Below are 14,676 nucleotides of genomic sequence, written 5' to 3'. Positions count from 1 at the left end.
TTTTCTCTCAGCTCTCCTCAGGAGGAAGAATTGCTTCCCTGGGTGGGAATTATCTTTGCTGTTGCTTTTTGGTGGGCTCCCTTAATGACCTGTAAGTCATTTGTGGATAGACCAGTCCTCCTGAAACCCTGGGAGCAGCAGGGACTAGTGGGAACATAATCAAAGGAGAGATGGGTTCTTTTCCTAACTTTGCCTTTCAATAAGCCATCTCCCTCCATCTACTCCCTCGGTCTCATGCTGACTAAAACACAGTTTTGGCCACACTTCCAAGAGAAGTGCTTTAGAAACCCTGGTTCTGAGCATGAGATGAGCTGCTGTCTCATAGCTAAAGTTTTAACCAGAAAGACTCAGTAAGAGCTTCCCCTTCCAAAACCATTGCTGTACATTGCTGCAAGGAACAGAGCTGCATTTCAGGAGACGGAAGAAGTCCCACTGAAAACAAGGAGCTCCCCAGCTCATTTGCAGGTTTGTCCATCTCATTTGTGAGAGACCAACTGTTAAGAAACATCAGGCAGAAAGTTACTGGCTATCCACAGACCAGATTACACATGAACCAGACAAACTAGCAAAGCTAATCCGTTCACCCACTGTGGCACTCTATTGGCCCCAAGTCACCCCCTGATCCTGGCTCTCCATATAAACCAGGAAAGATGAAACAGCAGATCCTTCTTTACTTCCCCAAAGCCTCAGACTCCCATGGAGGTGAACCTGTCGTGGGGGTCAACACTTGTCAAAAACATACCTGGCACATATGGACATCTGCTTGCCTTCTGTTATCTCTTGTTCCTGTGGCTCCACTGACCATCATGCTTCGCTGTTGTGGTGCAGCAATTCCCTTCTTCTTACTAGGAAAATGAATGGGTTAAAATAGTGCTTAACAGCTCAACTCTTGCTCCTCAAAAGCAATCACAGCAGGCCCAGGGAAATGAAAGAACATATTCCCAACTCACATTCTATGTTTACAAACCATTTCTGTAGGTCTTCAGCACGTATGTTACATTGTGCAAAATCCCATCTCAATTTTGGCCACAGAGCGAATTTCAGACAAGAAAATAAGATCAGGAGATACTGAAATGGAACTTGCCTTTTAAAAAGAACAACAACATTAAACTGAAGCGACCTCTTGGTTCCCTACAAGAACTTCTTCATCAGCCAGAGAGGGAAAAACAACCAGTCTCCATTTTCTGCAACAGCTGCACAGCTTGGAAGTCAAAAGTTGGTCTTCCTACAACTTCTTTCCTTTAGGGAGAACAATCACTTGGAAGCTTCCCTTTGTTTAGTAGCCAAAGAAATCATTAAAACCAAATGAAGCAGATGCTCCCTGTTGGTTTTTCCTGAATAAACTGACACCTTAGGCAGATCTAAAGAGAGGAGAATAACATAACAGGTACTGAACAGTTTGTCACCCCCGTCCCTTCTTCCCCAAGTGCCATCAAACATACACATTTAACACACATGATGAAGCACTGATTAGTTTTACCTTTAGTAAACTGCTTCTGGATTTGATGTAGAGCCTTGGGAGAGAACTGTATTTCAAAAAGAATGCTTAGCATTAATACATTAGATGGGGTGATCTATAATTTGGAAAACCACTGACTAGCACCAAATAGCAGTTAAAGCAGCTCTTACAATATTTGTCTATTGTTGCCCTACAACAAACATTTTGGGTAAATGTCTGCTTGATTCCAGAGGAATTTACCAAGAACCTCTAGGATATAAGTATCTGTCCCTCTGATAACAGATTAGATGCCTCAGCCTTGCACCTTTGGAAAACAGCCTTTGCACAGTGAGTTAAATACGTGGTTGGGTTCTATTTAACACCCATGTTAACCTAAAGCTGATTTCAGAATTAGCTTTGGTAACAATCAGAGGTGCAGATAACGACTTAAATCTGATCTATTTTCATAGCTCAAAAACCCACTGAAATTAAACAGCCTCGGGTGAGTATGTTGACAAAGATTATCTATAGGAGACAAGGGCTGCGACACAAAACTACACCCAGGGACCATGAAGTTGCAAAAAATACTCCTGTAACTCCCATATATTCCACAAAGTTAAAAATTTCTTTAACAGATTTGCCACCTCTCTGCTAATGAACAAAGACAGTAGAGAAATACAATGGCTTGTTTTAAACATTGCTTGCAATATGTAACAAACAGTATGCTTGTGTATAACTGTGTCATTAAAGATGCTCACCACACACACAAACACCTATGTACATACACACACAGCACACGAGCCCGACAGGTTGCCTTTTCCACCAACACGTTACAGGATGGACGCAGGGGATAATATTCCTTCAGCCACACAGTTGGAAAACGCAATACAGCTGGATCCATATCTCAGCTACTGTTTGTACATTCATTTTAATGCTCAGGAAAATATAGATTTTATTTTATTAAGTTTTGCTGCAAAACCAAGAAACAAAAATGAAATCCCTTTTTCTCATGTCTTAATTATTACTATTTATTTCCTTTACACTTTGATTGGAGTATTTACCACCTGCCTTTGGCATTATGGATAGAAAGCTCAGGAGTCTCTGAACACATGGTTGTGCCAAAAGAAAAACTAAAAATGGAAGAAGAGTGTCACTTAGAGGTTAGAAATATTTGTTGTAACATATTTTCTCCAATCAGTGTTCACTACTTTATCTCTAAGGCACACACTCTGTCTTTAGGACCTCATTACATCCATGATCTTGCAGAGCCCATATGTACTAGTGCAGAGAGCATGCTGTCCCAGGACATTATCCCTCTACCACTGACAGGCATCTGGCAGAACTGATGCCATGACTATGTCTGGTATCTCCTCATGTGAAGCACAAGGGTATGCTTTGCTGTTGCCTGCCAAGGTATAAGGTACATCCTTCTGCAGCATCTCCTTTTGAAGCAGTGCAAGGCTGACACTGCAGGGCACTCAACATGATGCAGTCACTGGAGCTGGATGCCACTGAAAGGATCTGCATATGGAAGTCTATTTGCATCCAGTCTGGAAGTTTTTCACACCTTCAGTAAACAGGCCAGTGTCCTTTACTTCAGGTCTCTGTGATGGATCAGCAGCAAGGGGTGAGGGGGCTGCCTGTCCCCAAGCACTGCTCCTTGACCTTTTGACATTGCAAGTAGAGGGGACTCCTTCTACCTCCACTCAAGTACCATCACTTCTTGGCTTCCCTCTCTTTCAGGATGGCTTTGCAGGTAGCCAAACACATCAGCCTGACTAGCATTTCTCATCTAAAATGCAAACAAAAAGGAAGGAAAGGAGGGAGGTGGGGATCGGAAAGGAAGCAAGCGTATCCTTAGACGAAGATCGGAATCCTTTCCCGGATAGCCTGCCTGCAGATGGGGCAGACAGTAAGGGCTGTGCTGCAGTCTGGGCAAGAGCCATGTCCACACTGGAAGACCAGTTTGATTTGGTCATCGATGCAAATGGGGCAGGTGATGCGCTCTTCCATCTGCCGGTAGCGGCTCTGCAGCTCCTCCATGAGCTTCCTCTGATCTGTGGATTCAGAGCTGGGGCTGCACTCCACCTCAGTGCTGTCTGCAGGGGCAGAGAGCAGGAAGAGAGTTAGTCCCTGTGTGCTCTGCCTCATATGGTGTCTCTTTAGTAGACTGCCCTTCAAAAGTAGCAGCTAGCTCAGACTAAACTCTCTTCACTGAGCCTTATCCAGAGATTCCTCAAGTAATAAGCCTGAGATGACACTTTCTACAGACTGACGAGTGTTGCTTTCATCCATTTAGATGCTCAGCTGGTTTGTGTGTGTGTGTGTATGTGTGTGCTTTGAGTTTGTTTGTGTTTCTTAAAGGAAGTTGTCTGAAGTGTCCTGCCTTCCAGAATGTGCTGTCCTACCTGCAAGTGAAAACACTCAAAGCTGGTTGAAATGCTGTGCCATACTAGTCCATGAATCTTGACAGTGCTGTGAGTACTGTGCGTTCTCAACCTCCTCTTCACACTTAGGATTCAAATTTCTGGTCGAGTCTTTCAAGACATACATGGTAAAACAAGAAGGAACTATTTGACATCACTTACACTGACTTTTGTGTATTCTCATTTGAATTCCCACCATTACCTTGCTGCCAGTCTGTAGCCAAGAGAAATGCTTCTGCCTACTCTCAGGTAAACTTCCTATTTTTTGTATTATGGAGTTCCAAAGAGGATTTCTGGTTTTGTCAGCTGTATATGCTCAATGCCATGAGACAGAACCTTGCTTCCCCTATGCTTCTGTACAGGCATCAGGTCACGAGATTGTGGCCTGACTCCAACAAAGGAGTCTGCAATACTAAGCCATGAGCAGCAGGACACGTAATTCATTTCCACATGCACTTAATCCAAGAGTGACCTCAGCTAGACAGAGATCAGCTCTCACAGCTGCCATAGAAAAAGCTTCAGTGGGCAATGTACATTAATTCTAAGGCAAGTGCAAACCTGCTTCCACCTCCTGATGTTGCTCACTCTGGACACTGACTGTGTGGACAGAAAACAATCTGTTTAAAACCAGGCTAAAGAGCTTTATGAAAACAATACAGCCTAATGATTCCTGGCTAGCTGGCTAATGCCAGCCCTGCACAGGCACTGCAACTTCAGCAAGGGAGAAGCAAGGCTTTCACAAGATGTAGTTTTTCCTTTCTCATTAATTTTCCCTCTTTAATCACCAGCTGTGAAAACGGTTACACTGACACATGGAGAACCTCACATTTGCTTTCAGTACACAAAATAAGCCAGGCACAGGACAAGCTTCCTCAAATGCCCTGTCTATGTAGCTTGAGCTTGGTCTGTGACACCTGAATCTACCTTTTCCTCTCTAAAGGTCGTCAATGCAACAGACAAAAAACGCCCAAACCAAACCCAACCCAACCCAAAATGCTTCCTTATGCTTATTTCACTGGAAATATTGATGCTGCTCAAACTAACACTGTACAGGACCCTTCCCATAGCACTTGACAGTACGAACAGCAAACATACCTTGTTTCAGTTTTTTGGTTATTGTCACTTGACATTTGATGCACTTCTTCATTCTCCTGGAGCATTCTACCATGAATGATACAAGAAGAGATTACAATTAAGCCCACTGATCCCAGAATCAAGAGGAAGACAACAGACTCAAGAACATAGCTTTGAACAACCTGAGACCTCCCTGGATAATGAAGAGATTGTTTCTGCATAGAAGTGAGGACACTACCTTCTTTCTGAGCTACATCCTAGTCTCTTGCTTTAGTCTTTCCTACACTAGTAGCAAATACAACACTTTTATGTCCTCAATGATCTGTGCTATTGCGACTGTTGCACTGTGGATCAAAACAGCCCTCTGCTCTGAGGGAAGAAGATGAAGCTCTGGCACAGAGTCCTTACCAAATTCTCCGTGATCAGACTGTGAGTGCCTTGCGAGATAACAACCTTGCTGACATGTCTGAGCAGGCTGTCATTAAAACAATTGAAATGCAAACCAGTAACAAAAGCCAAAGAAGACAGAAATCCTTCTCAGGAGGCTTTTGATGGATAAAGCACTGCTAGCTAGAACTGAAACATCTGGCTTTCCATATGAATTACCCAGGGCATCTGTAAGCACAAGTAAAGCTGCCTGAGGTAGTCAGAACACCCTGCTTTTCATAGATAGCTTTGGACATCTTAGATAAGATAGCGGCACTGAAATCACGCTGTGGTTGTTTCAGGACACAAACAGCTTTGTGTCTAAACAGAGCTTGATTTATGAGAGTCCAGCTAGAGAAGAGAATGATGGCCTTACCTTCACACACAATACTGTGCTGGCATGGGAAGAAGTGGATGAGCAAGGCCAGCTCTGAGCAGACCAGGCACTCTGTGGGGACCGCCACACTTGAGACACTAAGGTTGGTCATTGTGTTGGGGGTGGTGTGCACACGGCGAAGGCTGCAGGTGATGGCAGAGCTATCTGAAGAAACCTGCTGTTCCCTGCAATCATGAACACAGAATAAGATTTGAGCCACATACTCCAGGTCCTCTTTCAGTAATCACATAAGGCTGTATTGATCCCTGGACAACACCACATGGAGAGTAGATGCTCAGGCAGCAAAGACCTGTGGTGGGACCAACTCAGCCTCTTAGTAGCTGGGATTCTGACTGGATCTATCTAAAAAGAAAGTAAAGAGCAGGGATGACTGATACACAAGTTGAAACTGCTCTTTTGGAGGGGTGGTTTTGGGTTGTTTGATACAAAGTCAGTAAGTTTTGGGGGGAGGGAAATCTACTGTCCAGGTTCCTACCAAAGTGGCAGTAGCTCCTCCAGCAGTAATGTAACTGTGGGTCTGTGCCCTCAGATCAAACAGAACTCTGCTTTCATGTTTGCAAAGTCAAAATCCAACCAAATGTTTCTCAGAACCAGAGATAAAGCCAGCTCTGACTTGCTGCTCTCCCTTGGGCATTTTCTCAGCCATCTCTTTATCAGTTGAAAAACAAGCATTTATCCAGCTCTGAAATGAACTCTGTGGATTTTGGTGCCATTTGTTTGTCACACTTCCTCTCTGTTTAGACTTTAAATATCTGAAACTGCAGAATCCAGCAAAAGTAAAACAGAACCCAGAACTACCCTGCAATAGAGAAGTTGCTCTTGGCTTCAGTGGCCCGTCTTCTCAGGGCTCTCTGTAAGTTTAGAGGCCAAGTCTGCACCAGGCAGTATTAATCTGCTTTTCCCAACTCTTTCAAATGGCATTATGCAGCCTTAAATAACCCCTGGTCAGCAACCAGCTCCAGATGACACAGAAGGTGCCCAGACTGACATGCAAAGTGCTTCTAGGATGCTTCATCCCTCCTGGAACAACAGCTGCATGAGTGACACCCCAGTGCTGTGGGAGTACTCTGTATTTGCAGGGAACTATCTGTAGCCAGTTTCCAGAGCACATGGTTTACCTGAATTTCTGTGAGAAGTCTTTGACAATCTGGACAATCCTTCCATCTGTGATGAGGTCTAATGGAGCCTTTCCCCTGTGGTTTGCATAATTGATATCTGCTCCTTCTTGTGCTAAGTAACACGCAATTGCAGTTCCAACATTCAGTTCCACATTTCCAAGGAAGCCAGAAGCCTGCAGCTAAAAGATGAAGAGAAACATTCTCTGTCAATAGAAGTTTCCGTTATGGGCTTTGATCTGTATCAAATTCTAAACATCTTACTCCTGGTACTTACAATTTGAAAGTGCACGTTAGCATCTTCTTTAACACACAAAAAGATCCTTCAGCACGTAAATAGCAGATTAAAATCTTGCATTCAGGACCAAAATGCTTAAGACTGGTCCTAACTTGTGCCAATCATTACTAATCAAAGTCATAGGTATTCACTTCTTCAGGTAGTGAAAAGAAAGTACATTGAAGATACCACAGTACTTCCCAATAGATGAATAGCTGGTGTATGGAGCCCTAAGGGACAGCTAGTTAAAAAGCCAAGTTTGTGTATATTATCCAAAATACTTTGAAGTTAACAAACATCTTCCATTAACTTAAAAGACTAAGGCATGGAGATCAGGGCAAGTAAAATCAGACTGGAATGAGCAGAATGGATGAGCTTTTCAAGACCCAACAGGTCCAGAATAGGACTGGGTAGTTTGGCACAAAGCATGCAGCCCTTCAGAATGGATCAGAATTTATTCTGATCAATTCAAAATGCAATAAAACCTATGCCAGGTTTTCCAGTGTGCTAAACCATCTCTACATGGAATCATTCCTCACTCCATCCATAAAGTATAACCAATGTTTGCATTCTTGGCTTGTACTGGTGTGTGCACATGTTGGGATTTACATGGATGGCAGGGTCCACTCTGAATGTCTAATTTCTCTGCCAAAAAGCCAAAGTAAACTTCCAGTCCTCGGCATATCACACACCAATTTCTAGATCTAAGGCATTTCCTGAAAGGCCGTATGTATCCATGAATACAGAGCAACATAGTGAAATCCCCTTCAGGCTGTATAGCAATGTTCAGCCTGATGTGTCTCACCTCTCACATTCTGCTCTACATCTGCAGATAACTGGGGTGTTCGTGGTTAACTCTCCTCATATTTTCCATACCATCAGGCAGGAATGAATTGCTGTGGTTCTGGGGCATGAATTAAACCCAAGACTCTTGGCTCTGCAACTGGATTCATGACCTTTTCCATGTCAAAAAAGAAGCACACAATGCTAATAAAAAATATCAGGGGAGACAGTATGAATTGTTGTCTGACTATGTGAAGTTTCATGCTATAAATTAAGCATACCCTCAGAGGCCTCAGAAGCATCTGTTCTTGCTTTCCAACAAGCAAAAAGGTTTGTTTCCATGCTCCCCATCTGGATTGGCTTTACCCTATTTTCCTGCCTTCCTTTGCCCCCTTAGATCTCACTATCTGCTGTCATTCTAACATCAAGTGTTTTCCTGCCATTGGTGTGGAATTTCTCCTACTCCCAGCTCACCTTGGAAAGGAGAGCTAGCCCCATCTCCCCTTCCCGCTTCTCCATCATGATGGACATAAGCTGCTGCCGTTCCAAGGCGATGTGCATGGCTGTGTCTCCATCCTCATCTTCAGCATTGACATCACTGCCTTCACTGACCAGCAGCTGCACCATCCCTACGTGTCCCTGGATGACAGCCAAGTGCAGTGGGGTCTGGTTACGGTTGTTCTTGAGGTTGACATCACAGCGACCCTTGAAGAAAAGAATAACATCAGTGAGCTGTTACTGCTGATTTTGGCTGAAGAGCAGCCTTGTTATAGTGGTTTGGGTCCCCTTGTGGTGGTGATTGAGGTTTTTACCTCTTTGATGAGAATTTCTGCCACTTCTTTGTGGTTATTGAGAGCAGCAAGGTGCAGGGCAGTGAAACCATCTTCCTTCTTGGAGTCAACCAGCTGCCGAGCTCTTGCTAGAATCTTCTTTATGGCTCTAGAGTGTTGGAGTTTAACAGAGACAGAAGAGTTATTTTATCAGGCCTGCCTCTTCTCAGTAGTTATGAATGATCATGTTTTAACAGGCAGCACAATGAGCTGGCACATGACAGAGCACTCTATCTCTCAGACTGAATTGCAAGAATAAAACAAAAGCCCTCAGTTATAATTTAATAACGTAGGGTAAACTCAAACTACTATGAAAATAACAAGCACATTTACCCTTGGAAGAATTCCCAAGGCTCTCAGACACAGTCTTTTCAAGTACTGTTTACTACAGACCTTAGGCTGTCCTCTCATGTGTGAACCCAGACATCTAAGAAGACAGAAGCAGACAGATTTCTTAGCCAAGCTAGGGAGGTATGAGAAAGGTGGGATGGGGAAAACAGGCAGCAGTTTCCTGTAAATGCATGAAGGAGGGAACGGCTATACCTAACCATACCTAAACCAGGGAAAGTATAACCAACCATATCCTTTCTAGCTATCTAAAACTGTATCTGCTTCCTTCTTGCTGTTGAGACAGCAAGCAGGAGTTAACATCTGTAAAAGCAGTAAAAATGAAGTCACTTACAGCTTGTTGCCCTTCAGAGCAGAGTAGTGGAGCAGGTTGAAGCCTTGACAGTTCTGGATAGTGAAGTCTATGTTGGGTACTTCAGTGAGAATCTCAATAATAACTTTGTAATCTGCAGTGATAGCATAATGCAGGGGGGTGTCTCCCTGGGAATCCTGTACAAGAATATCAATGCAGAGTATATGTTACCTACCTCAGAATATCAAATCAAACAGCTCTCCCTGAGAGACAGTTCAAGACAAGAAAATCTATAGTGTCACCAGGTCACATCAACTCTAGATCAAACATCCAGATGCCACTGGCATCCATTGCAGTCACAGAGTCTTTTGAAACCATTTCCCCCAAGGCTTGAAACCAGCTGCTGAGTTGCTAACATTCCTAACTAGCTTAGAGACTGACCCAGCACAGTCCAATCCCACCATAGTACAAGAACATCCTAGAAAATGGGCTGGCTCCAATTCCCCATCATTGCCCTTTAACTTCCTAAATTTCAGGCTTAAAAATCTCACCACTCCTCATCGCTGGGAACAAGAGTGTTTCAGCAACACACATAGGTCAGCTCTCACTGGAAGCCTGAGTGCAGTACAACAGTGCTACTGAATTGAACTGAGCAGGCTGATGAGGATGAAGGAGAAGACCCAAACCTGGATTTTTAGAGTACTGAAGTTGGAGGAATATTTCCCCCGTGCAATGCACAGTAGTGCATTTTAAGGGAATGACTTTCAAATTATATAAAGCAGCAAATAGTGTAAGACATAAAAAGCACATCCCAGCCTCAAAAAAACCCCAAACAACCCCAAACACACACACATCCCAAATCCCACAAAACCCAAAACTTACTGGGAGGTTGACATCACAGTTGAGCTCACAGAGGGTCCGTACCACCTCTATGAATCCCTGACTGACAGCAACATACAACGCTGTGCACTTTGCGTTGTTCAACAAGTCTGGACTGGCTCCTTTACTGATAAGCACACGGGCAACCTCAGCTTGGTTTCTGATTTAAAAGCAAGAAAAAAGCAGACTAGATTCAAGCCTATGCAGACATCAAATTCTTCCTTCTTGCAAGTCAACAGAACTTCTTGCATTTTGTATCCTCTTGACCTCATCTCGCTTCCTCTTAGCAATAAAGAGCCTCCAAACCACACACCCAAAACCTTCCTAATCTGTACTCAAGAATCTGCTCTCTCTTCACTCTAAATCAACAAGAACCTCCTGCTCTTAATGACGAATTCTTCTCTGGTAACTGATGACACACTTCACCTTGCTCTGGAAGACATGCACACTTCCTATAACTGCCATCCCAACCAACCCAACCACCCCCCCATCCCCCTGGAAAAATCTGATCACCAAAACCTTATCATTGGTTCTGATTCCACCCCCCAGAATTCCTAACATGGAAACCAACCCAGCTGTGGAGTTAAATTAGTGCACTAAGAAACATACCCATGGCCCTGAAGCTCCAAGGCCAATTTTTAACATAACATCAGAGAAAAGCCTCCATCAGCCACACTTCCTTTAAAACAGGCTGCCCATTTATATCTAGAAATGCCCTTTTGCAGCCCTTCAGGTCTTGTATTAGACAGCAAGAGGAAAAATATCCTACCCAAAAGCTGCGTAGTGCAATGCCGTATCCCCCTCTTCATCCCTTAGGTTGACATTGGCATGTGCCTGCAGCAGAATCTTCACAACATCCAGATGCCCCTGATAAGAGGCAATCTGCAGGGCAGTTCTACCCTGGTTCTTTGCATCCACCTACAGGAAGGGCAGAGATACAGCAAACACCTTGGTTAGGAAGACCTGGCCTTGTGTTCAGGCGTTAGCCCTGTTCTAGAGCAGGCCTAGCAGGATGGAAGTCACTACCTGTGGAACAACTGAAGGCTCTGAAGTGCTTAACAGTATCTGTGCCCTGTTGGCTCCACTTTATGTCCATCAATGACAAGGCTGACCTTGTCCCAGAATATTTCTAAAGGAGGACAGCATATGTAGCCAAGAAGGGAGAAGCAAGCAAACACAGCTGGAAGCCAGGGCTCTAATTGCAGCTCTGATGCCAATCCCTATATGCCTGCAAGCAGAATACTCTTGACATCTCTGCCAACAATTCTTTTCACAATAGGAAAATGTGTGAGGAGATCAAATTAGCTTTGCATATGGCTTTGAAGATGCCAAGTCCCCGTTGTTTATGTTACTCCAGGTACTTTACAGAGCACAATGGCTGGAGGATACATCACAGCATTGAAGTGCTGCAATGAGTTTTTGAGAATGAAAAGGACTGAAGAACAAAGAAAGGCTGCATAAAAGGCAAGGGGAAAAAAGAAGAAGCTACTGAAATGAGTGGGAGGTTAAGGAGAAGAGATGAAGGAGGTAGCAAAACCTCAGTAAACTGGCAATAAAAACAATGGGTTTTCCCCTGCAGCTGGTTCTGTGCAGCAGCCAGAAGAACAGAGAAGGCAACACTTTCCTTGTTTCACCCCAAATGATGGTGGAGTCTTTTAGGCAAGGAGGCATTAGAGGACACTGTCATTTTGCCATTTATGCAGACAAAGCTGGAAAGACCTTGGCAAGCAGTTCCAGCTAAGTAAGCCTTGAATCCAGGCTTCTGATGCTGTAGATAACACTCTAATAGATATAATTTATCAACAGAAGTACTAGAACAGAAATAGAATAGAAATCTAATAAAAATAACTAACAACATAATTGGTTTCTGACTCCTGGCACTCTTATCTGGGACACATCTGACAATTGCAGGTATTTGTCTATTCCTCCTGTTTCCAGAGACCCCATTAACTTTGTAAATGAAGGACTATAATAAACATCAGACAACGAAGGACTAAACCAACTTCACAAGGGTCTCTTCAGAATTGATCCTAGTTTTCCTGGTTCACACATCCAGCTGCTCTTGCCAGCTATGCAGACATAACCTCAACAAAACTTATGGTTTTGGAACCAATGCTGAAATACTTTGTTCTCTGCTTCTCCTTTTTTAACCTGCTTATAAACCCTCACTGAAGGAGCCTGAACCTTCAAAGAGGCAGCTTGAAAGAGCAGTGATCTCAGTAGATGCAATCCTAACAGCTTGGCACTCTGCAAGCACATAAATTGTTCAGCACAAGTCAAGCCCAGTTCCCTGCTCCAGTCAGACATGAGATAAGATATTGCACAGACACGCACAGCATCGGGATCTGGACAGCTTTTCTTTTCCCTGACTCCAACATACCACTCTGCAAGGGTCATCTAAGGACAGACACATTCAGCCAAACACAACCCGTGGCTTTCTCTTCAAACAGGATGGATATTTGGACATCTTGCTACTGGTTTAATATAGATCAATACCTCTCCTCCCACTTCTATAGGTGTAGTGTCCATACAAGAAATCTGGGAAAAGCCAGCTTTGGAAATGTGTGGTAAGGACTTAACGCTAGTTAAGATTTAATGCCACAAACTGGTGCCACAAAATAGGCACATTTAACACATACTGAATCTTAAATTGCTGCAAAATAATTTTCCAACTGTAAGGAGCCAACAGGCCTGAAAAAAAACCATCTATTCTTTTTCTCCTATCCTTTCCCCAGCTTGACTACAAGTTCTTAGGACAGCATTTTAAAGAGGAGTAACAAAATGTACCCATTCAGGGTGGCTTCAAAACTCACCTTGTCTGGGTATTTCTGCAGGAGCTCCCGAACTTTAGCTGCATTGTTGAGTGCTGCACAAATGACCAGGCAGCCTGCATGCTCTGACTCTGCCTTCTGGGACAACAGTTTCTCCAGTACAGTAATCAAAGTACCTGGTAGGAATGAGAAACAGCCACAGGTTAAAAGGGCCAAAGAGCATATGTACAGTTGGAATACTACAGCTGAATAACCACAGTATTGGCCTGCTTTACCTGTAATACTTAGCTCACATAAAGAGCTCTACAAATCTTACATAGAACTTCTGGTTCATGAGTCTGATGTTTTGAGAACATGAGATCATGTTACAGCAGATTGACACAGAACAATCACTACAGAAAGACAACTAATCTGAAGAGGAATGCATGAGTTTGGAAAGCATGCTTTACAGGGCCCATCTGAAAAGACTCTTAATAGAGTTCAAGTGCTTGACAGGACAGAGGTGTTACAGTCCTCCAGATAGAGCAAAGTTTAAAAGCTTTGGCTCACACAAAGTTCTCCCTGAAATCTAACTTAAGCAAACGGTTTTAAGGTCATATCTTATGAGCACATGTACAAAATCTCAACACATCATGTGTCCCAGATTGAATTCTGAAGTGGACTGGGCAAAGTAATTGTTGGTTTGACAACACTTCCACACAAGCACCTGGGAATAATCCACAAGCATTCAAGAATTGGTATATTCCTCCAGGAAATGAAGCAGGATGGAAGAGGAAATTGGGACAGATCAAGGCAGAAGCTAACACTGAACCTAGGGTGATGCTAGAGTTAGCATATGTGAGTCCCAAGTTTTGTACTTTGCTGCTCAGGCCAGCTTTGCTTCCCCAGTAAGGCACTGCTTGGTTTGGAAGCTCTGTCCGAGGAAGAACAAGCAGCTGGGGTTTAACACTGTCCAAAGAGTGCTGCTGTTGTTCCACTAGAGCAACCATTTCACAATCCTAGAGAGATCAGACATCTCTGTTCTCACTATCTCACTTTTTGACTCCTTTGCATTGTCCGTTGTCATGAGGTTTGCCTCCTCATCTCTCTGGTAGGCAGTCAGGCAAGCCGGGTTAAACGTCCAGGACTGCCCTCCAACTGACACTCGCAGATCTCCATCCCCATAGACTTTGATCACTTTGCCAATATGCCCAAGGGTCTGCAATGGAAAGAGAAATGATTGTTACAAGGTAACATGCAGTAGGCTTTGCATCTCAAGAGCCAATGCAATGCTTCTAAGAGTGGCTTCGCAGGCGGCACTCCTGCTGTGTGAAAAGAAGCACTGAACAGTGACACACTCACAGACAGCTCCCAATTCAAGGACACCAGAGGGTTCTCAGGAGTTTCTCTACTACTGGTTTTCCATAGGAAGGGTTTTCCAGACTCATTACAAATGTCTGGAGAAGGCGGTGAAACAACATACCATGGTCTGAGAAACCCTGAGAGAACAGATAAAACTGGAACTAGGAAAAGGTTCCTCTGTGCATTTAACTGCACCAGAGAGCACCTGCATTCTGCTTTTTAGCCATATTGGTCTGATCAGGCCATTTTTCCATTTGAATACTTTCCTGCCTTGCTCCA

At 43.7% G+C, this 14,676-nt stretch overlaps 1 protein-coding gene across 2 annotated transcripts in view; it reads right to left on the bottom strand.

Moving 5' to 3' along the window:
- Positions 1-2,447: 2,447 nt before the first annotated feature.
- Positions 2,448-14,676, bottom strand: part of MIB2 (MIB E3 ubiquitin protein ligase 2) — a 36,367-nt gene continuing 24,138 nt past the window's right edge. For both annotated transcript variants that reach the window (XM_034068316.1, XM_034068317.1), the window contains 11 exons: positions 14,092-14,254; positions 13,099-13,232; positions 11,055-11,203; positions 10,289-10,445; positions 9,449-9,603; positions 8,749-8,875; positions 8,411-8,641; positions 6,880-7,058; positions 5,741-5,925; positions 4,960-5,025; positions 2,448-3,537 (listed from right to left, as the gene is read on the bottom strand). In XM_034068316.1, the coding sequence (XP_033924207.1) occupies positions 3,296-3,537; positions 4,960-5,025; positions 5,741-5,925; positions 6,880-7,058; positions 8,411-8,641; positions 8,749-8,875; positions 9,449-9,603; positions 10,289-10,445; positions 11,055-11,203; positions 13,099-13,232; positions 14,092-14,254 (1,788 nt within the window). In that variant the 3' untranslated portion in view covers positions 2,448-3,295. The remainder of the gene's footprint in view (positions 3,538-4,959; positions 5,026-5,740; positions 5,926-6,879; positions 7,059-8,410; positions 8,642-8,748; positions 8,876-9,448; positions 9,604-10,288; positions 10,446-11,054; positions 11,204-13,098; positions 13,233-14,091; positions 14,255-14,676) is intronic.

Source organism: Melopsittacus undulatus, chromosome 12, assembly GCF_012275295.1.
Source record: "Melopsittacus undulatus isolate bMelUnd1 chromosome 12, bMelUnd1.mat.Z, whole genome shotgun sequence".
Taxonomy (NCBI): domain Eukaryota; kingdom Metazoa; phylum Chordata; class Aves; order Psittaciformes; family Psittaculidae; genus Melopsittacus; species Melopsittacus undulatus.
This window is presented reverse-complemented; position numbering and strand designations above follow the sequence as displayed.